Source organism: Schistocerca piceifrons, chromosome 5 (genome assembly GCF_021461385.2).
Source record: "Schistocerca piceifrons isolate TAMUIC-IGC-003096 chromosome 5, iqSchPice1.1, whole genome shotgun sequence".
Taxonomy (NCBI): domain Eukaryota; kingdom Metazoa; phylum Arthropoda; class Insecta; order Orthoptera; family Acrididae; genus Schistocerca; species Schistocerca piceifrons.
In genome coordinates, this window is record NC_060142.1 from 48,973,119 (window position 1) to 48,996,253 (window position 23,135).

At 41.0% G+C, this 23,135-nt stretch overlaps 1 protein-coding gene across 1 annotated transcript in view; it reads right to left on the minus strand.

Annotated features, from left to right (window-relative positions):
* LOC124797880 (protein VAC14 homolog) overlaps window positions 1-23,135 on the minus strand; it is a 116,880-nt gene that overhangs the window by 49,739 nt on the left and 44,006 nt on the right. Inside the window, 4 exon segments of the mRNA XM_047260977.1 lie at window positions 864-990; window positions 7,294-7,438; window positions 7,518-7,786; window positions 9,322-9,445. Of these exon segments, the coding sequence (XP_047116933.1) occupies window positions 864-990; window positions 7,294-7,438; window positions 7,518-7,786; window positions 9,322-9,445 (665 nt within the window).

The window sequence follows — 23,135 nt, forward strand, 5'->3', positions numbered from 1 at the left end:
GTATAAATACTACCAAATCAAATCAATGCTTTCTCAACCTAGAAGTTTAACTGAAGATAACCAGATTGCTTAATTTCAGCATGTAAAAACTGATGTTTCATGTTATAACTGATAACTAAATATGGTGTATCAGTTTGTCTTCATTCTTCCTGCAGGGAACTTCATGTGAGGACAGCAAGGAGTCAGGGCAACTGAAAGGTGTGCACTGTCTTCAGTACAAGAAGACAAATGTCTATAACCACAATGGAAGAAAGTAGGGCTGTGACTCCAGATTTGTGTACTTGAGTAAATCTTCCTAAAGTGTCTGGAGGAGTCGATGATGATATCTGAAGGCCCTTGCTGCATCATTATAAAGTACTTGCGTAAAGAGTGGCCAAAACAAAAGCAGTTTATAAAATAAAGTACTTCTATACTTCCTTACAATCCACATCTAGTCACATGGGATTTCCTTCACTTCCCAGCTGAGAAAGAAAACATCAATGAGGATTTTTTCGAGCTACTGGGAGTGGCCTTGCTTAAAAACCACTTCAGAATAGTCTTCTCAAGAGATGTTTTTTACAATCTAGGAATTTGTATTACTGTGTCAAAACTTACAGATCAGTCCTCATGTCATATTCCAGAAAACACGATTTTGGAAGGTGTCTGAACAGAGGGAGAGAATTTCATAATATATAAATAAGTATCAGATTTAAGTTTTAACACTTACCTTACCATGTGAGAAATAAAAACCTACCACACCAACATGCCTTCTTTTGACAGAGGCCAATACACGTAACTTCATTCAAAAACTATTACCGATAACCAATAAAATAACTTTTAATCTGAAACATATCTATATCTTTTTGTCAGCAAGAATTACTCACCTAATAATGAATGGTCCTCTGTCTTCTAATAGGTGTCTGTCACCGTTAAACAATTTCAATAAATTCACCAAGAACTTTGAAAAGTATGGTTTGTGTAAATTAGTAGTATCACTGGAGTTTTTGGACACTGAAAGAAAATTTCAACATTGATTTGAAAGGGAGTTTAGGCAAGAATAAAGATACAAATTTCACAAAAAGTATTTCAAACAATCTGACAATCTGACAATATAAGCACATGCAGGCTTAATTTTAAGGCTTCAAAGAGCTACTGTTGCATTCTAGGAAACTGCAGTATATTAAATTATGTATGCTTGTTTGTTTTATTAAGAACTTCTCTCTGTACTAAATTCAGTTGGTGACTGAGGATGGAAGTGAGGACAGGGGAGGTAGGGAATCAATTGTTTTCTGTATCTCAATTATCCACACTTTTCTAATCTAATCTATTTATTAACTGCTTCTTTTTCCAACAAAAAACTGCTTTAAGTTATGATTGTTCCAAATAGATTTGTCTCGCGGAAAAAACAAGGAGCAACAAATAGATGCATAAATAAGATGTTTCACATAACGGCTCATCTACCAGTATCCATTACAAAATACCAACAGCTACACTCACCAGTAGCCTGAATGAGGATTAGTAATTGCAAGATGCAGCAAGATATATGAAAGTGGGAGAGGCAAGAAACAGACTGGGAGAGCAAGTGAGGAGGATAGGAATACAGGGTTACAAATAAACAATGTGCAGTTATTGGTATTTGCACATTGCATAGGGGCGTGACAGAAAGAATGACACTAAAAGGGGTATAGAGGGAGATATTTAAAGAGAACAATATGGAGGAGAGCATATAATGCATAAAGTGAGGAGGATTTCAAAGAGTATAGTGAGACATCTTCCAATGGGCCCATTAATACACTGCCAAAAAGAATTAGGGGGGACGACAGGGTATGTTACCAGTTTATATGTTTCACAAATTAGCTCACAACAGAACACCTTAAATCCTCATTAACTTACATAACAAGAACTGAAATGTCTGAAAGGTGTCAAAAACAAAGTAATCATCCCATCACCGTGTGTGCTTTTCCTTGGACATTGAGAGCATGTATGCTCTCCGTGAGCATTTATCACCAACTGACACTTACATTGTAGCTCCGGATAAGTTTACAGAGGTCACCCCATGGTACCCATTCCGACTTCTCAATGAGAGGAGAGTCTGTGGTGGGAAAGAATGACCATAAAAAATGTATGTCAAGAATGCCACAGACATGCTGGATAGGATTAAGGTTGAGACTCACCACTGGCCACTCCATTACTTCAGTGTCCAGGCTTCACAAAACACCCTAGTGAAGTCAACCACATGGGCTCTGGCATTATCATGCACGGAAGAGAATTCAGAGCCATCACCATATGCAACAGCCACCACATGGTCCAACAGGATCTGTTTCATGTACTGCCTGGATGTAAGGCAATCACGGAAAGCGTTTTTGAAGAAGAGAAATTTGTTAACATCGAGTATAGGTTTAAGTGTCAGGAAGTCATTTCTGAAAGTATTTGTATGGAGTGTAGCCATGTATGGAAGTGAAACATGGATGATAAATAGTTTGGACAAGAAAAGAATAGAAGCTTTCGAAATGTGGTGCTACAGAAGAATACTGAAGATTAGATGGTTAGATCACATAACTAATGAGGAGGTATTGAATAGAATTGGGGAGAAGAGGAGTTTGTGGCAAAACTTGACACGAAGAAGGGACCGGTTGGTAGGACATGTACTGAGGCAGCAAGGGATCAGAAATTTATCATTGGAGGGGAGTGTGGAGGGTAAAAATTGTAGAGGTAGACCAAGAGATGAATACACTAAGCAGATTCAGAAGGATGTAGGTTGCAGTAAGTACTGGGAGATGAAGAAGCTTGGACAGGACAGAGTAGCATCGAGATCTGCATCAAACCAGTATCAGGACTGAAGACAACAACAACAACGACAACAACAACAACGACAACAACAACAACGACAACAACAACGACAACAACGACTTACTTTAACAGCTCCACGCTGTTGAGAATGCCTATGATGTGGGGCACAGTAAAATGGGGGTGCCCCATGGATCACTGTTGGGCCTCTCCTGTTCCTTATTTATATAAATGATATGCCATCCGGTATTACAGTGATTCTAAAATCTTTCTGTTTGCAGATGACACTAGCTTGGTAGTAAAGGATGTTATGTGCAACATCAGTACTGTTTCAAATAGCCCAGTTCATGACATAAATTCATGGCTTGTAGAGAGTAAATTAATGCTAAATCACAGTAAGACTCAGTTTTTTCATTTTGTAACAAACAATTCAACAAAACCTGATGTTTTAATTTCAAGAATGGGCATATGACTTATGAAATTAATACTAACAAAGAGATAGAGGGGCTGGCCAGTACTTAGCTCAGTACAGCCGATAGATACACCAAAAAAACAGAACCGAAAATTTATGTTCCTAGCTTTTGGAACAAATGTTCCTTCATCAGGGAGGAGAGATGGGAAAGAAAGGGAAGAAGGGAAAGGGGATTCAGTTACTCACAACCCAGGTTATGAAGCAACAGGGAAAGGAAAACAGGGAGGGTAGCAAGGATGGAGGCATGGTTGTCAGAGGGAAGCCAAAGATATTCTACTGTAAGTACTGTGCCAGCTTCAAACCAAAGAGGATGCATACAGAAATAAAGAAGTATATAGTATAAAGATAAACACAACTATGTAGGATGAAAAGATGCGTGAATGGCTAAAGAGGAAAGGGAAAGAGGAGAAGACTGAAGAGTAAATGGGAGTGAGATTGTTTAACGTAGGTTCAGTCCAGGGGGATGGCGGGATGAAAGGATGTGTTGGAGTGCGAGTTCCCATCTCCGCAGTTCAGAGGGACTGGTGTTGGGTGGGAGAAGCCAAATGGCACATACGGTTTAGCAGGTTCCTAGGTCCCTAGAATTATGCTGGAGGGCATGCTCCGCTACTGGGTATTGGACATCTCCTAGGCGGACAGTTCGTCTGTGATCGTTCATGCGCCCAACCAGTTTAGTTGTTGTCATACCGATGTAAAAGGCTGTGCAGTGCAGGCATGTCAGCTGATAAATGACATGTGTAGTTTCACATGTGGCCCTGCCTTGAATTGTGTATGTTTTACCAGTAGCGGGGCTGGAGTAGGTGGTTGTGGGGGGATGCATGGGGCAGGTTTTGCAGCGGGGTCGGTTACAGGGGTAGGAACCACTGGGTAGAGAAGGTAGTCTGGGAATATTGTAGGGTTTAACAAGGATGTTACGGACAACCATGCCTCCATCCTTGCTACCCTGTTTTCCTTTCCATGTTGCTTCATAACCTGGGTTGTGAGTAACTGAATCCACTTTCCCTTCTTCCCTTTCTTTCCCCTCTCTCCTCCCTGATGAAGGAACATTTGTTCCGAAAGCTAGGAACGTAAATTTTCAGTTCTGTTTTTTGTGTATCTATTGGCTGTACTGAGCTGAGGTAAGTACTGGCCAGCCCCTCTATCTCTTTATTAGTATTTGTTTCACATCTTTATATGATATTTTCCATTAATCATTTTGACTTATGTAATTAAATAGTTCAAATTTTGTGGTGTTCAGATGGATAGAAAACTGTCATGGAAAGTCCACATTCAGGATGTTAGTCAAAGACTTAATGCTGTATTTTTACTATTCGAAGGGTATCTGAAGTACTTGATAATTCTACATGAATAGTAGTCTACTTTGCTTACTTCCATGGTATTATATTTTGGGGCAACTCTTCCCATTTTCAAAGGATATTTTTGGCTCAGAAATGAGCAGTTCAGGCAATAAGTTGTGTAAGTTCGCAAATCTCTTGTCTAACCCTGTTCACTATTTTGGGTATTCTGACATTGGGCTTCAGTATACGTATTCTTTACTGTTTTTTCTTGTTAACATCATCAGCTTATTCCCAAGAATTAGCAGCTTTCACTCAGTTAATACTAGGCAGAAATCCAATACGCATTTGGATCACACTTCCTTGACTCTTGTGCAGAAGGATGTGCAGTATATTGCTGCATGCATTGTCAATAAGCTACCACAAAAATTCCAAAATCTTAGCATCAATCCATGCACTTTCAAATCAAAGCCAAAGAGTTTACTCATGGGTCACTACTCCTATTCTCTCGAGAAGTTCCTTGAAAAATTAAGCTGATTCCCTCGTTATATTGTTGATGTGTTTACATAAACTTATGGCTTGTCTTTTTTTGGGTTCACAAACATTTTATTTTATCCGTTATTACTTTTATGTTGTAATTTCATGTACTGACACATTCCTTGACCTTTGAGTTTTTCTCCTCAATTTGGTCCTAAAGAACTAGATGTGTGAAAATAAAAAATAAATAAATAAAGAAGTAAAATAAAACAAAAAAGAATATTTGACAGAACACTGCACAACTTATGCTAAAACAAGGCACTTGGAGTAGAGGACATTCCCTCAGAATGAGTGAGGTCCTTGGGAAAACTTACCATGATGCAACTGTTCCACTTTGTACATAAGAAATGGAAACAGGATGATGGAAAAACTGATAGAAGTCACCATCAGATAAGTTCAGTTTTGAGTTCTGAAAAAATGTAGAAACCCGCAAGGCAAAGCTGGCTCTACAATTTGTCACATAAGATAGACTGAAAAGTGGCAAGCCTGCATTTATAGTATTTGTAGATTTAGAGCAGGCTTTTGGTAATGTTGACTGTAATGAACTCTTTGAAATTCTGGAGGTAGCTGGGAAAAAATACAGGGATCAAAAAACTATCTACAACTACAGAAACCAAATAAGAGTACAAGAGTCAAAGAACATGAAAGGGAGGCAGTAGTGGAGAAGTGAATACACAGAGCAAACAGTAACAGAAACCAAAGAGAAATTGGGAAGGGAATTGAAGTTCAGGGAGAGAAAAAAAAAAGAACTTCGAAGTTTACTGATGTCATTGGAATTTTGTCAGTGACACCAAAGACTCTGGAAGTCTTAAAAAGATGAATGTCAACAAAAGTACAAAAAAAGGTAATCAAGTGAAGAGGAATTAAAAATGGAAGAAACTGAGGGAATAGGACTGAAAAAAGAGAGTCTGAAAGTAGTAAATGTGTTCTGCTAGATGGATAGCAAAATAACAGGGTTATAAATTGGTGAGACACTCACCAAGCTCTTTCATGCATGTTGCACTATGAGCTATTTCATTTGGAATGGCAGCTTCTACAAACAGGTGGAAGGTGTCGCCATTGGTAGTCCACTTAGTCCATTGGTGGCCAACTTTACATTTAAAGCACAGCTGCTGGTCTTGGCATCTTGTAAACCTAAGTGTGGTACAGATACAGTGATGATACCTCTGCTTTGTGGAACTATGGTGAGGAACAGCTCAGTGACTTCCTAAGACGCATGAACTGTCTCCATGCCAACATAAAATTTACCATGGAGATAGAAAAGGACCAACAGCTACCTTTACTAGAGGTGATGCTTATGAGAGATGGTGGAAACCTGGGACACAGTGTGTATCACATACTGACATACACAGAGCAGTACTTGTACAAACTACCAAACCACCACTTGAGACAGAAAAGAGGCAGGATTAGCACACACGTAGTGCGAGCATGATGAATATGTGAGCGACAGCACCATAGATGCGAGGTGCAACACCTAGAAAGCATTCTAAGGAACAATGGGTGCTCTGCCAGAATCAATGAACATGAGTGGCATTGCAGGTACGGGCAGGCAAAGAAATTGGCTGTGATGGAGCACGCACTTGTGAGACCGACCACACAGTGAAATTCACCAACACCAAAGTTCTTGCTGCAGAAAAGAGCAATTGCACTCGCTTGTTCACGGAAGATAAGAAATACACAAACATGACAATAGTCTCAACAAGAGGAAAGCCTCATGGTGAATGAATCCTGGACTCTCATACTGCAGAGAATGACAGTTTCAGGTGGCAAGGGGAGAACCAAAGTGGTGATGACCATGGAAAAGCCCTTTGACATTGACGTTCCAGGTAAATATAATCAGCAGCTGTGAGCTTGACCCCAGTCCACCACTAGCAATGGAGGGTGAAGCTTTGACAATGCCAGCCACTCCTGCTGGTGAAACATTAGAAAAATTATCAAACAAATGTCAACTAAAGAAATCGAGACAGAAATCAACAGACAATTTGTCATAGTTTTCACTGCTATGTTACAACATTGTCAACCTAGCCTTAAAAATTTTCATCTTAGCCTTACATTTTCCTTTGGTACACAGAACTATTTGGTGTCATCATTCCATTTTTCATTTATACCACTTTCAAATAATAAGATGGTTACAAATATAATGAACTCAAAAATGAGAATATTTCATCCAAATGTTTACGTAAGTATACACTTAATTAATTTTTTAAGTGTAGAAAATGCAAAACCATAGAATGAATGATGTACCATTTTCTGAGTTCCCAGTTTTCTCACTTCTTGACAGTGAAATAACACCGGCCAATACTTCCAAGTCTTGTTTCACAACTTCATCTGATGCATCGGATAATGTTCTTAACAAGTCTGGGAATAATTCATCCACATGGCCATACATCTGTAACAAATAATTACATAAAAATTGTGGTGGTGTAAGTTCAGTACAGGAAAAGTATAATTTTTTTACTGCCACCAACCTTACTCGGGATCACTGAGTGGAGAAAACCCAGCCACCGCAGAGCAGCTACCTTTGTTGGAACACACGTATGGACTAAGTGCTTCTTCAAAACATCGAGGACAGAAGGCAAGTCTAAATCTGATCTGTGGTTCTCAGGCTGATCCTCACTGTCACCACCAGTGCCTGAAGCAGAATGCTTGTGTTGCTCGTTAGTTACTTCAGCACTGACTGATTCAGAGATGAGCTTCATTAAGCTGAAATTTACAGCTTTTGATGTCTCCTTTATGTCTGCATGTAATGTTAAAGGAAGAATGAAAAGTAGTCAATAACAATAAAAAATAAGGGGTGACCAAAAAGTTTATGTTCAGAGGCTGGTGTGCCAATCTGGCAAATTAACTGTGAGCACTGAGGAAATCATTCCACCAACACACCAGGTTGAAGATACCCCTTTAGTAAAATACTGTCTCCTGCTACATGAAGAATTCTATAGCTCTCTACAACACATCCTCATCTGACAGGAATAACTGACTCTTCAAGGCCTTTTGTAAAGGACCAAAGCTGTGATAATTGTATGGGGTGAGGTCAGGACAACAGGGTAGGTACTTGAGTGTCTCTCATTTGAGTTGGTGTAACTTCTGCATTATACAGTTAGGTTATCATGAAGCAGCAGCATCCTTTGGCACATCATTCCACAATGGTGTATTTTGACTCATACACATTCTTCATTCTTCAACGGATGCCCACCAATGTTTCGACTTTTGCAACCAAGGAAAGAATAAAAGCATGTTGGTCCTGTCTGGATGCATCTGGTGATAATGCTGCCACTGTTCACATTTCCACATTTACCACAATTGCATCAGAAAGACATGAATGCCACACTAATCCCTTGCCTACATGTCATTGCTTATATACCCACATCACAGTTGTGTTACGTTGCATATATGCTGCAGCAATATCCTCAAAATGGAAACTTTTTGATCGCCCACTATATAAATAAAAAAAGGTTGTAAACATACAGAATACATCTGAAGTAGTTTTCTCAATTAAAAATCTTTTGACATATAGAGATAATTTAGAAGTATATCCTCTCTTCTTTGTGCCGCATAAGTATTCTTCCCCTCTCTTTCCCTTTCTAAAAAGAAACTTCTCCTTTGAAAGGCTAAGCAGCTGTTTCGGACTGACATCCTCCCACTGACATCTAACATCCTCCCACCATGATGAGGATCAGCAAATGAGATACTTTATGTAAGAAATAAAGCATGCACGATTACTACTTGTTGATGCTGCTTAATGGAGGTCATATTTAACACCATGCGGTAAAGGTACAGGTGCTTCTCCAATTAGTATGTCATGTTGTCTCTTTCCTGGCTTCTCACTTATTCTCATATTGCAGGCACTTAACTCTTATGCAAAGTCACATAACAAAAAACACAAATTCATACAATGAAAACCATTATCTGCTGTCCTTTTTCATATATAGGAAAAAATTCTTTAGATGGGAAGAAAATATATCACTTGACACTCAATCATGAGTTATATTTTTACTTGACAATCAATCATGAGTTATATTTTATGTGATTTTTAGACTCTGATTATTAATGTTGTCCCTGGACTTTGAACAAGTGACTGATGTAGATTTTCTTGGTGGTTCATTGTTATATGACGTAATTAACCATTGTATGATGTTGAATAAACAGTATTTTCATACAGCAGAATTTTTTAATTATGTTAAATGTCTGTAGCAATGCGGTTTTCTGCCCTTTGTTAAAAGCCTTCTCCATTTTTGTGAAAGTTGCTTGGTATTACTCCTTGGAAAAGGATACTTCTTCTTGAATCACTATCATATGATAAGCAGGGCAATGTGGAAGTAAGAATTCCTGATGCAAATGGGAGCATCATTCTTCCTGATAACTGGACAAACTCTTTTATCCAAGTAATTGCTGTAAACTGAAAAAAAGTCGTAACAACTTCACCAATTGTTTACACAGACAACAAAATATTCATATTAAGTAATTATGGTCCCCCATTGTGTGTGTCAAACTTTTATGTTCCCAAACCAAATGTTTCACAGTTTTTTAACTACAGTGCAAGTAACATATACATAGAAAACAAGTCAAATTAGTGTATAACTTCTGATTGTTATTTAAACCAGTCACTCAGGTATGCAGGGTGAGTCACTAACTTTTGCACCTAGAATAATTCCAAAAGTATGATAGTTGCTGAAAAGTTTGTGGGGCAAATGTTGCATGGGACAACAGGGGACATAATATGATGTTTGTTTTTTTGTTGCTAGGTGGGGTCACATCAGAGATATGAAGGTCAAATTTTTTTTTAATGGGACACTATAGTTTGGTACTTATTGTCTGATAGTGGCTATCAGGACAAATTCAATGATGTATATCAGTAAGGTCTTTGAAGGTCAATGAAGGTCACAAAGGTGGCATGAACGTCCATTTACAGAATGTGTTTGAAGTGGTTACCATTGGTAGCAATCAATGCAGTGCTGCAGTCTTTTTATCATGGACTGAGTGGTATTCCTTATCACTGCGGCACTTATAGAAGCACATGCTCTGACAATTCTCTCTCGTATTTCGTGCAAATAGTATATATTCGCCGAATATGGCATGTCCATCTAACATGCCATTGACATGTAAACGCCATTCGATGGTTTCGCAATAGAACACTAATAGGAATGGTAAGACTAGTATCTTCGAATCAAGCGAATATGAATTATGTATTCCTTTGAAGAACAAGTTGATATGCTTCCCATTTATGGAGAATGCCAATGAAATTCAGTGAGAGCTAAATATTTATACTCTGAAAGATATCCTCAACGTACTCACCCTACACGTCATACATTCAAACATGTGTATGATAAATTGAGAACAACTGGATCTTTAATGCATCAGAAACATATGGGGCAAACGAAAGTTACTAATGAGGAAATGGAAATTGGTATTCTTGCCACTGTGGTTTGGGATCCTTGTGTTAATTCACATCAAATCGCAAGGGAACCTGGCATGAGCCAGAGTAGTAGTGTTCGTGTTCTGCATCACCATAAATATCATCCTTACCATATCAGTCTCCACCAAAAATTAACTGGTATCGATCATACGCATGACACTGAATTCTGCCGCTGGGCTCAACTTCAGATTCAGAAGGCTGACACATTAATAAATGTGATTTTATTTACTGACGAGGCTACATTCATGAACCATGGAAATGTTAATTTGCATAACATGCATTATTGGGCAACTGAAAATCCAAGTTGGCTGCTGCAAGTTGCACACCAAATACCGTGGTCTGTGAATGTATGGTGTGGGATTCTGGAGGACATAATTATAGGCCCCTATTTCATCGAAGGAAATCTTAATGGTAGGAAGTACACCACACTCATGCAAGAAACATTAGGTACGTTGCTGAAAGAAATACTTTTCGGAACAAGAAACAGAATGTGGTATGAACATAAGTGTCCAGCACATTTTTTGCTGATGGCCATAAATGAGCTCCAGAGACAATTCCCAAATCTTTGGATTGGTTGCCAGACTTGACGCCTCTGGATTTTTTCTTGTGGGGATTCGTAAGAGAGATTGCTTATGAAGACATTCCAACTACACCTGAAGATAGGTGAGAGAGAACTGTCAGAGCATGTGCTTTGATAAATGCTGAAGTGATAAGGAATACCACTCAATCCATGATAAGAAGATTGAAGCACTGCATTGATACCAATGGTCATCACTTTGAACACCTTCTGTAAAAGGACATTCATGCAACCTTTGTGATCTTCGTTGACCTTCAAAGACCTTACTGATACGTATCACTGGATTCACCTCGATAGCCCCTATTAGAAAGTAAGTACCAAACTACAGCATCCCATTTAAAAATACAAAGTCGACCATATCTCTGAAGCGACCCCACCTAGCAACAAAAAACCGACGTCACGTTATGGCCCCCGCTGTCTCATGCAACTTTTGTCCCATAAACTTCTCAGCTCCTATCGTACTTTTGGAGTTATTCTTGATGGCAATAGTTAGTGACTCACCCTCTGTATTGTATTCCGTATACATCATCATATGAACAAGGTCAACAGTAGCAAAAAATATGGCCCTAGCCAGGGGATATACAACAGGAACTAATATATACCAAAAAATAGCTTGGAAAATCCAGGATGAAATGTAACAATATAATGAAAAGGATAGTTTGCTACTCACCATAAAGCCAACATGCTGAATTGCAGAAAGGCACAACAAAAAGACTATCAGAAAGTAAACTTTTGGCCAACAAAACCTTTGTCAAAAGTAGACAAAACACACACACACACACACACACACACACACACACACACACACACACAAACAGAGTCTGGCAGCTGGCCCCAGACTGTGAGCAGCAGGGCATTACGGGAGAGGCACCTGGGCTGGGAGTAAGGAGGAGGCTGGGGTGCGCAGCGAGCTTACCTAAGACCCACCACCACCTACTCCAGTCCGGTCACTAACATCACATATCCCATCAGAGGCAGGGCCACCTGTGAAACCAGTCATGTGATCTACAAGCCAAGCTGCAATTGCTGTGCTGCATTCTACATGGACATGACAACCAACAAGTGCTCTGTCCGCATGAATGGTCACCAGCAAACTGGGGCCAAGAAACAACAGAACAACCCTGCTGCTGAGCACGCTGCCCAAAACGACATCCTTCATTTCAGTGACTGTGCCATTTGGATTCTTCCCACAAACACCAGCTTTACTGGATTGCGCAGGTGGGAACTCTCCCTGCAATATATCCTGCATTCCCGTAACCCTCTTGGCCTCAACCTTCATCAGTCATTGTCCTTACCCATCTACCCTTCCCTGTTCCCATTCCAGCACTATACAGCTCTTTATTCCACCACCAACATACCCAATCTTTTCACTTCTATCCTTTTCCCCTAACCCCTCCCCCCCTCCTGCTGCCTCCCTCTAACCTCTCAACTGCACCCAGCTGCCCCACCCTCCACCTCATCCCTGCATGCTCCCAGCAGAACTTTACCATCCCCTACCCCTACCCTGCTATCCCCCTCTGCAGCCCAGCCTCCTCCTTACCCCTACCTGGTTGCCTCTCCCATAATGCACTGCTGCTTGCAGTCTGGGTCCAGGTGTCAGAGACTGTGGTCGTGTGTGTGTGTGTGTGTGTGTGTGTGTGTGTGTGTGTGTGTGTGTGTGGTGTTCGCTTGAGTGTGATTGAGCAGGCATATTGTTTATTTTTGACAAAGGCTTTGTTGGCTGAAAGCTTACTTTCTTGGCTGAAAGCTTAGTTTCAACAGTCTTTTTGTTGTGTCTTTCTGCGACTCAGCTATCTCTGCTTTATGGTGAGTAGCAACTATCCTTTTAATTATATTGTTTCAAAAAATAGCTTGGAGAAATTTTCCTCCACTCCGGCAAATGTGTATACTACAGATTCTTTCCCTTATTCATATTTCTCCTTCATGTGGTAAAGTAACCATTTAAAGGCAAGATAACCAAAGATTTGTCTTTTTTTAATATTTTAAAACCATGCATCTGAAAATTTAAGTTTTTCATACTTAGCAGTTGTTACATTAACTACTGTTGATATTCATTTTTGACTTCAATTTCCAAGCAGGAACACATTAATAGAGAGAATACACTATTACAAATTGCCTTCTACACAAACCAATAATTACCAGGAATGCTAATCAATAGTTCAGTACAAATAAAGAGAAAAAATGAAGAACTTGCTCATTACTTGGGAAAACTGTGTTTCTAAAATAGCTACTATTGCTTTTCTACCAGGAACGTACACAAATTAATGGAAAATAATTACATGTATGTTAAGAGTATGGAAACTAATTTATCTTAAATATTTCTCTTTATGGTTCTATTTCTATAATTTATAGGATAGAGATTAAAGGAGAAGAATTTACCGGAAAAAAAAGAGACTAAGGAACTCATTATCCTAAAATGAATGGAATTTCCATTCACAGCATAAGATGATTGAGTGATGAATTGATTGCAGATGTTGTTGTGGTCTTCAGTCCTGAGACTGGTTTGATGCACCTCTCCATGCTACTCTATCCTGTGATACCTTGATGCCTCAGAACATGTCCTACCAACCAGTCCCTTCTTGTCAAGTTGTGCCACAAACTTCTCCTCTCCCCAATCCTATTCAATACCTCCTCATTAGTTACGTGATCTACCCATCTAATCTTCAGCTGCTTCTTAAAGCTTAAACTTAAAATTAATAGTGAAAAAAATTACGATAGTAAGCAAATAAGAAAAATGAGGACAACTTACATGCGAACTGAAAGAAACCAAATACAAAAAGTTGATATATTTTGTTACTTAGGCATCTTAATTACAGAAGATAACAATTGCACTGTGGAAAACAGAAAAAGAATTGCAAGAGTTAAAATGTGCTTTCAGTGGATGAAGACAACTACTATTTAACAAGGTGTTTGGTATATGAAAGAAAGAAAAAAAATAATTGGTCAAGATGTTCATCTGAATTGCCTTCCTATATGGCTGTGAAAACCGGACACTGTTGAAGGCAGACAGAACGTGCATAAAAGTGATGGAACTATGGCTTTGGAGTAGTCTAACGAGGACAAGCAGAACAGAAAAACCAATGAAGATATTATGAAAGAGATCAGTATGCAAGGAACCTTCTTAAGAACTATCCAAGAGAGGAACACACAATTTCTTGATGATTACGCAGAGCGATAGTAGGTCTCTGACAGGCTTATTGGAAGGAAACATTTTGGAAAAGCAAAACAGTCAATTTATTGACAGTAACGAAGTGCCAAAATTATCTAAAAATGATGACACCACAAGACATAGGAGAACAGCTGTAGCAACAAGGCGTAGTTTTAGAACAAGAAGATGAAGAAGGAAAAGAGGGGGGATGGGAGGGAGGAGAGGGAGATGACGAGGATCATGATGTTTGGTTTGTGAGGCGCTCAACTGTGTGGTCACAAGTGCCCATACAAAGCCCTAATTTTTACACAGCCCAAATTTTTTTACACAGCCCAAATTTTTTTACACAGTCCAACCTAGTGACTGTCACGAATGATGGTGACGATGATGAAATGATGAGGACAACACAAACACCCAGTCTCCGGGTAGAGAAAATCCCAACCCGGCTGGGAATCGAACCCAGGACCCCAGGATCCAGAGGCAGCAACGCTAACTACTAGACCATGAGTTGCGGACATGATGACTGACAGTTCTAAGAGGCATCTGCAATTACATAATCTAGGTAATGAGATACGGATAATAAACCATGCTTTTATTTTATGAGACCAAGTTGAAGAATTCTTGATATGGCACAAAGATGGCTTTCAGTTAACTTTTTACATTGTATGTTGTCCTAAGATGTGCTATAATATGAGGCATGTTGCTTACTTAATGTGTTGATAGCCTTTTTTATGACATTATTGTATTTCATTCCAATGTGTGGCTTGGTGGATCAGTGACAAAGTGCCAGTAATGGATCCAATGGTGTCGTGTTTGAACTCCATTCAGTAGTAGGACTTTTATCTGACATTTCGCATCTCTCTCACCTCTGGCAATGTTTGTTAATGTGAACAATGTGGAGTTGCACCAAGATTCACAGTCCAAGTTAGATTGTACATCACATAATAACTGGCTAGGTAAGTCAGTTCAAAGGAAGCCAACAGCACACTACCACTAATAGAAGAATGCCTAGCACAGCCTGGTGTTCACCATGCTTTATGTTCACTGTTGTAAAGTAGGAGATTCCACTCCTTACTTCACCCTCTTAAGGGTCAATTTTATTTTTATTTCTAAAGTAGCCTATATTCTTCACTGAGGTCCATGCAAGCTCTGTACTAAATTTCATTGAAGTCAGTGCAGCAGTTTAGTTCTGAAAATGTAACTGATAGTTATTTTCACTTTTATAATATTAGGGTGGATTTACGGTTTATCATAACAAATTCAATCAAAATTTTTGAAGGTTTATGAGATTGTTTAAATTATTGCCGAGTACAGGCATATGCTACTTCTGATGTCATACGCATCACAGAAAAAAAGTATGGTACATTTTACACAGATAAATATGATAAAGCTTTGTTCAAGGTGGATGCTACATATGTTGAGTTCTGATCAAGAATAAATGCAAAAATAAATTTCCCAGCCATGTTATGAACGTTTTGAAGAGTAATCTATTTCACCTGCCATGACACATTAAAGAGAATGTTTTCAGGGATTCTTTCATTCGGCTGGCTTGCAAGGGATAAAGCATAAGTGGTGAATAATTTGGTAGTCTTCTGGATTAACGGGATGAGAAAAATGAATGACAAGAAAACTACTTTTTACTAAGACAATGTAGTTGCTTGCAAAGGCACTTTTAGCATGGTAAAACTGAGGAGCGTGAAGCACGTACTTAACACACTGAAGCGCCAAAGAATCTGGTATAGGCATGCATATTCAAATACAGAGATATGTAAACAGGTAGAATACGGCACTGCAGTTGGCAATGCCTATATAAGACAACAAGTGTCTGGTGAAGTTGTTAGATTGGTTACTTCTGCAACAATGGCAGGTTATCAAGACTTGAGTGAGTTTGAATGTGGTGTTATAGTTGGTGCAGCATCTCCTAAGTAACGACGAAGTGGGAATTTTTTCGCATGGCCATTTCATGAATGTACTGTGAATACCAAGAATCCAGTTAAACATCAAATCTCCAACATTGCTGTGGCAGAAAAAAGATCCTGCAAGAACGGGACCAGTGACGACTAAAGAGAATCATTCAGCGTGACAGAAGTCCAACCCTTTTGCAAATTGCTGCAGATTTCTATGCTGGGCCATCAACAAGTGTCAGCTTGCAAACCATTCAATGAAACAGCAATGATATGTTCTTTCGGTGTCGAAGGCCCACTCGTGTATCCTGATAACTGCACAATTCAAAGTTTTACGCCTTGCCTGGGCCTGTCAACACCAACATTGGACTGTTGATGACTGGAAACATGTTGCCTGGTTGGACGAGTCTCATTTCAAATTGTATCGAGTGGACGGACGTGTACGGACATGGAGACAACCTCACGAAACCATGGACCCTGCATGTCAGTAGAGGACTATTCAAGCTGGTGGAGGCTCTGTAATGATGTGGGACCCCTGATTTGTCTAGATATGACTGATATGTGACAAGTACTTAAGAATCCTGTTTGATGACCTGCATCCATTCACGTCTATTGTGCATGCCGACAGACTTGGGAAATTCCAGCAGGACAGTGCGACACCCCATACATCCAGAATTGCTATAGAGTGGCTCCTGGAACACTCTTCTGAGTTTAAACACTTGCGTAGGCCACCAAACTCCCCGCACAAGAACATTATTGAGCATATCTGGGATGCCTTGCAACGTGTTGTTCAGAAGAGATCTCCACCCCCTCTCTCTGTGCTGCAGAGTGCCTCTCCTTAATCAAGAAGATCCCAACAAGAGTTCTCGAATTACAGAAAAGGAAATTCCTGCAGAAGACAGTGGAACCAAGAATCCTATCAGATGGGAGATGACAGTACAAATCTAATTGTGAACTCTACTAAGACCAAGAAAATCTCACTGATGGCACCAGAAAAAGATCTTTCTATGGCCATGTGTACAGAATGGACTTTCATAGACTGTCCTGTTAATCTTCTACATAGCCATAAGAGTAAAGTCACTGGAACCCTGCAGATTAAGCAAACAGATTATTATGATGGTGATGTGTTTAAAGGGACTAAACTACTGGGTCATCAGTTTCTCCATTTTTGAGAGAGGTGTATAAAAAAGGTAAAAAGCAAAAAAAGTGGCGACTTTGCTCCTCCAAATATATAAGCAAGTCAAAGAGCTCGAAAAAGGGCATGGCATTTGTTGTAGTATGATAGGTAAAAGAAAACAGAGATAATCCAGGCAGCATCTTGCGCAAGAGGGTCTAAAGGCAAAATAAGGCTACGGGGAAAGTAATCTGTGGTTGCATGGGGGTATCTGCCACAGGTGGGACTCTCACACCCACAACCACCCCTAACATTCACAAGTGGATGAGTATTATAGTTTAGTGTAAAATCAACTCTGCTTTAGGAAATGCAATATTTTGGTAGTGGCTGTCTCGTCATCCGCAAGCATCTGAGGTAGCGAGGCAGGAAAGCTGAGAGCATTCCACAGATTGGCCAGCAGGGCACACTCAACAAAGCATATGCTATCATCAGTAGACTACCATAGCTGCAGCGAGGAGGATCCTCTCGACGCAGAAGGAAATCATGGGTGAATCTTGTGTGGCCAATACATAGTTGGCACAACACTAGCATCCTTCCAAGAGGCCTGGAAAGATGTATGCCACACCTTAGTGGACCCTTCACTTGCTCTCAGCTAGTTTTGGGTCATAGTAGGCTGACCTTCCAGTTCTCAGGGCCTCAAAATATTGCGTCAAAGTTGTTGGTGCCTGGTATTCGGATGTCAAATTGATCTCCTGTAAATGTATCTATAGCTGGGCGGTTGGCCAGTTCCTTTCCTGGAATGCCTACATGACTCAGTGTCCTGATGAAGGTCACTGTCTTACCAGAGCTGTAGAGGTCAACCAGTACGTCCTGGATGTTGACGACCAAAATATTTTTGGTACAGCACAGGGATATGCAACAAGTGGAAATGCTACAGCTCAGAAAGTTCTCGTGGTGAGGGATTTGACGTATTGCAAAGCTTGAGATAAGGCAACCAACTCTGCAGTGTACACACTGCAGGCACTAGGCAGAGTGTGCTTCTCATATCCCCTTGCATACGCAGAAGCGTAACCAACCCTGTCGCTGACTTTAAATCTGTCCATGTAGATGCATACTGAATTAGAATTATCATGGAGGATCAAATGAAACAGGTGATGGAGAAGGGTACGGGCCACAGAAGAGGTCCATCCATGTGACAGGACAGGGTACAGACTACCAGACCATGGCGGGGCAGTTGAGAGTGAGCTCTAGGAACACAGACTAAAGGGTGCTGTTGGAGGTCCTTCAGTAGAGTGTCGAGTCGCATCCCAGCTGGTCAATCCAGTTCTGGGTGATGTGCAAACAGTCTGAACTGAGTTGAGTGACATGGGTGAGTAAGCATCTGACATATTGTGATTGCATAATTTGCCACGAGCTGCTGTCATCTAACCCGCAGCAGTGAGATACCGGCCTCCACCAGGAGGCTGCATGGAAGGTCCCCATTGCCAGCTGCACACCAGTGTGGTGAAATGGCAAGCTCAGTACAGATGGTGCTGCTGACCCATAGGCAACACATCTGTAGTCCAAGCAGGATAAAAACGGTGCTTTGTAAAAATCTCACAAGAACTACGTGGTCTGTGCCCCATGAGGAGTTACTAAGAAAAAAAGAGAGCATTTAGATTCTTCATGCAAGTTGTCTTGAGTTTGTGGCAGCCAAATTAGCTAGTTATCAAATAAAATACCTAAGAATGGAATTGTTTCAACAACTTCAAGTAACTGGTCACCAATATTAATTCCTGGGTGCAGGTTCACAGTCCGGAGTCGGCAAAAATGCACAACTCAAATGCAGGAGAAAACTGATAGTCGTGATTCAGGGCCCAGTGAAGTACTCTCCAGACAGTCCCCTGAACTCGGCACTCAGTGACTCGGAGACATAGTACGGGCAAAAATCATCCATATACAGTGACAGAGAGACTGTGGGGACCATTGCATTTAAAAAACCATTGATGGCAATAGCGAATGGCATTACACTCAAAATTGAGCCCTAAGGGACTCCAGTTTCCTGTACATATTTTTGCTGAGAGTCGAACCCATCCGGTTCCAAAAAAGCCAGAGAGATACAAAATTCTGGATAAAAATGGGTGAACTGCCATGGAAACCACACTCATACAGTGTAGACAGGATACAATGTCACCAGGTAGTATCATATGCCATCTGTAGGCCAAAGAACACAGCAATCACATTTTGACACTGTGCGAAAGCATTGTGCACTGCAGATTCCAGATGAACCACATGATTTTTGTTGGACTGGAATTCCTGAAAGCCATTTTGGAATTGTGATACATGCCCTCTGGCTTCAAGGCATCACCAAAAATGGCAGTTGAACATTTGTTTGAATAGCTTACTCAGCCCATTTGTCAGAGAGATTGACCGGTAGTTAGTTAAAATATGTGTGTCCTTTCACAACAGTTTCAGGACAGGAATAATAATATTTTTCTGCCACTGGGAGGCAAATTCTCCTTCCCAACAAATACATTTTAAAACCTGAGGATATATTTTATGCTGTCAACACGATGTTTGAGCATTTGGTTGTGAACTTTGTAGGGTCTAGGGGGCCATATCTCAACATGCTGCCAAATCACTGTGTAGCTACCATTCACTAAACAGTGGTGTTGTGTGATAGAGCGGTGTGTGTGTGTGTGTGTGTGTGTGTGTGTGTGTGTGTGTGTGTGTGTGTGTGTGTGTGTGTGTGTGTGTGAGGATAGCAGGTGGCACTCAATAAGGTGTTTCCGGATCAGGAAATGAGGGTGGTAATTACTGCATTCGGACCCTTCAGCAAAGTGCGCTGCAAAACATTTGGCAGGTACCATGGGATTAGTGCAGGTGTTATCACTGACAAGGATGCCAGGAACCACCATGGCTGCAAATGTGGCAGAGTTTAGTCCACACTTGGGACGATGGTGTGTGGTATCGCATGGATGGTATGTATTGCTCCCAACACTCCTGCTTCCCTTTCTTTATTAAAAACTGCAACTTTGCCCAGAGTCTCTTGAACACTATTAAATTATCCATAGAGGGATGGCACTTGTGTCATTGAAATGCTGTGCAACATTTCCTGATAGCTGTGGCTAAATCTTCAGACCACCATGGCATTGGCGATTGTCGGGATAAGCCAGAAGAGTGGTGTATCACTGCTGCTGCAGCATGAATAATAGTATCAATAGTATCCTGTTCCACTCCATTGATATCCGTTGCCTGACTGGCTGCAAAAGTGGCTGTAGAGTAGAAAGCTGGCCAGTCAGCTTCCTGAAATGAACAACCTGGAGCATGTTCCAGATGTCTGAGTGGAGGGGGAGAGAATAATAGGAAAATGGTCACTGTCACAAAGAATGCCATGGGTGCACCATCGAATCAGGGTTAAAATAGTCAGGCTGCAAACTGTGAGACCAGTAGCTGAGTACGTTCCATGGGCTGCACTGAAATTTGTTGCCGCTCCAGTGTAGAGTAGGCTGACATCCAATCCCGAAAAGAGGTGTTCTAGTATTTGGCCTCTGTAAGACATAGTATTGTCATCCCACACAGGATTATGGGCATTTAAGCCTCCAGTAAGAAGGGGGGATGTAGCTGTTCCATTAACACTAATCACTCATGATATTGGGTACTTCCATATGGCAGAGGGGGGAGGGGGAAGATGAACATTACATACTGTCATCCAGACTGATAGGTAGTCACCAACGGCAATGGCCTTTAGTGCAGTGGTAGGGGCACCTGCTCACTGGAAGTATCAGAGCGTATGAGGGTACAGATCCCACCAGAGTATCTCTCAACATTCAGTTGATAGGTACAGTAGGGTTTAAAGTTTTTCAGAGCAGGGAGGTTTGTTGCTGTAAACCATGTCATGCTATGCCAATTACAGAGAAAGTAACAATTAAATGGCAGGGTTTGGGCAGATGGCAATAGCAGCCATTACAGTTCCACTGAGGGTGCACTGGAGTCAGGTCTAACAATGTGGCGAATGGAAAAGATGGGTTACCAGGTTGTTGTCCACCTGACTGTGTGATCCGCTGTCAATGTGCATAGGCTCTACCTCTGCAGGTATGGGGAGCAGTACAGTCAAAGCCTCAGAAAGTAGTTTATCTTTCTATTTCTCCTTCTTATCCTAGTGAGACTTCGATTTCTGTGAAATTTCCCAATTTTATCTTGTGGGTGTGAAGAGGATTGTACTTTTCTTCGGCCCACAGCCTGTGGCTGCTTGTCCTTGTCCTGAGAGGGAGGGGGGGGGGGGCACCTTGAAAGGTGTCCTCAATTCCTGATGACACCAGAAGATGACTAGGCATCTCTGGCCACACCAATGGTTTGAGAATTATTGGTGCTATATGTGTAGGGGGCGAGGGAGCTGACGTTTCCTCCTCCAACTGTATGGCAGCCCTGGAATACGACCAGGGCCTGGAGGTGTTGTGCGAGACCTTGTCATTGCATGAGCTGTGGACTGACACAGCAGCCACAAAATTTGAGACCATATTAGTTGGATGAAGGCTTTCAAACTTTTTCTTTACATCTTCATAAGACAGGCAGCCAAATTTCTTATACTCTTGAATTTTCTTATCCCTCTTGAACATTGAGTGTTGTGGTGAATGAGGAGGGTGTGGTTCTGGACAGCTGACACACTGAGGGATTTGGTCACAAGGTTGCCCTCGTGGGACCCATGTCCACATGCCCTACAGATAACCCGATAAGAACAGTGGGAGGATGTGTGTCCGAGCCTTCGGCAGTTAAAACATTTCATTGGAGGAGGAAAGTAAGGCCTGACATGTCACCTATAAATCATGACCTTAACCTTCTCAGGTAAAATGTTGCCTTTGAAGGCTAGGATAAAAGCTCCGATGTCCACTATTATTCTTGGGTCTCTCTTCGATGTGGTGAACAAAATGGACTCCACGCTGTGCAAGATTAGTGTGCAGCTCTTCTTCAGTTTGTAGCATTGTCCCGACAGAAGACAACGTCTTGAATTCTATTGAGCTTGTTATGAGGAGAAATGTCGACTGGTATATCTTCTATCGTGACACAGGCCTGAAGTGCCCATGACTGGTTGGTGTGCGAAGTTTGGATCAGCAAAGATCCATTTCTCAACTTCTCTATTGCAGCAACCTCCCCAAACTGATCTGCAACATTTTCAACAAAAAACAGTGGCTTTGTTGCAATGAAAGTTCCACTGTCAGTCTGAGGACAAACCAAGGACATGGCAAATTGTCCACTTCTATTTCTCCTTACATGACTCTCGTCTTGAGACATGGTCACAGGCAGAAAAGCCTTACGACTGCATACCTCTGCACTAAAATCACTGTTCCTGACAGTTGATATGGCTGCGTTGGCACGGCTACTGTTAAGTTTGAGCTGTTTCACTGCAGATCATCTGCCCTGATACCACTAACACTGATCAGAGGCTCTCCCTGTGGGCACCACTTCATCAAGGTAAAGGTCACCTGGCACAAAAGTCTGGTACCCCGAAATGGATAGGTAACTACTCCTTGGCTGACATGGGAAGTTACAGCTCTGGCTTCGGCAATGTGGTCCCTATGTTGTCAGGTGACTACCACTGAGGGCGTTCTTCCTCAAATGGCCTGCACTTCTGCAAAAACTGAAAAGTGGAGGTCAATCCTAAAATGGGAACCAGAATTTAAGAAGCCAAAACTGGAGAGGATAAAAGCATTAAAAAAAGTGAAAAGAGTGAAAAATTTCATAATTCCAAAGAACAGTCAATATACTAGGTAAAAATGTGACCAAATAAATAGACTCCTATTAGTCACCTCTTACGACATTTAAGGAATGGCCGTGCATCTATTCTAGCCCCTGACGCCGTATGCACGTCAAACAAATAGAGAAAGACCTTGCAGAACTTCACTGTATGCAAGATGTAATAAATAACAGGCGTGAGTACTGATCAGTTATTG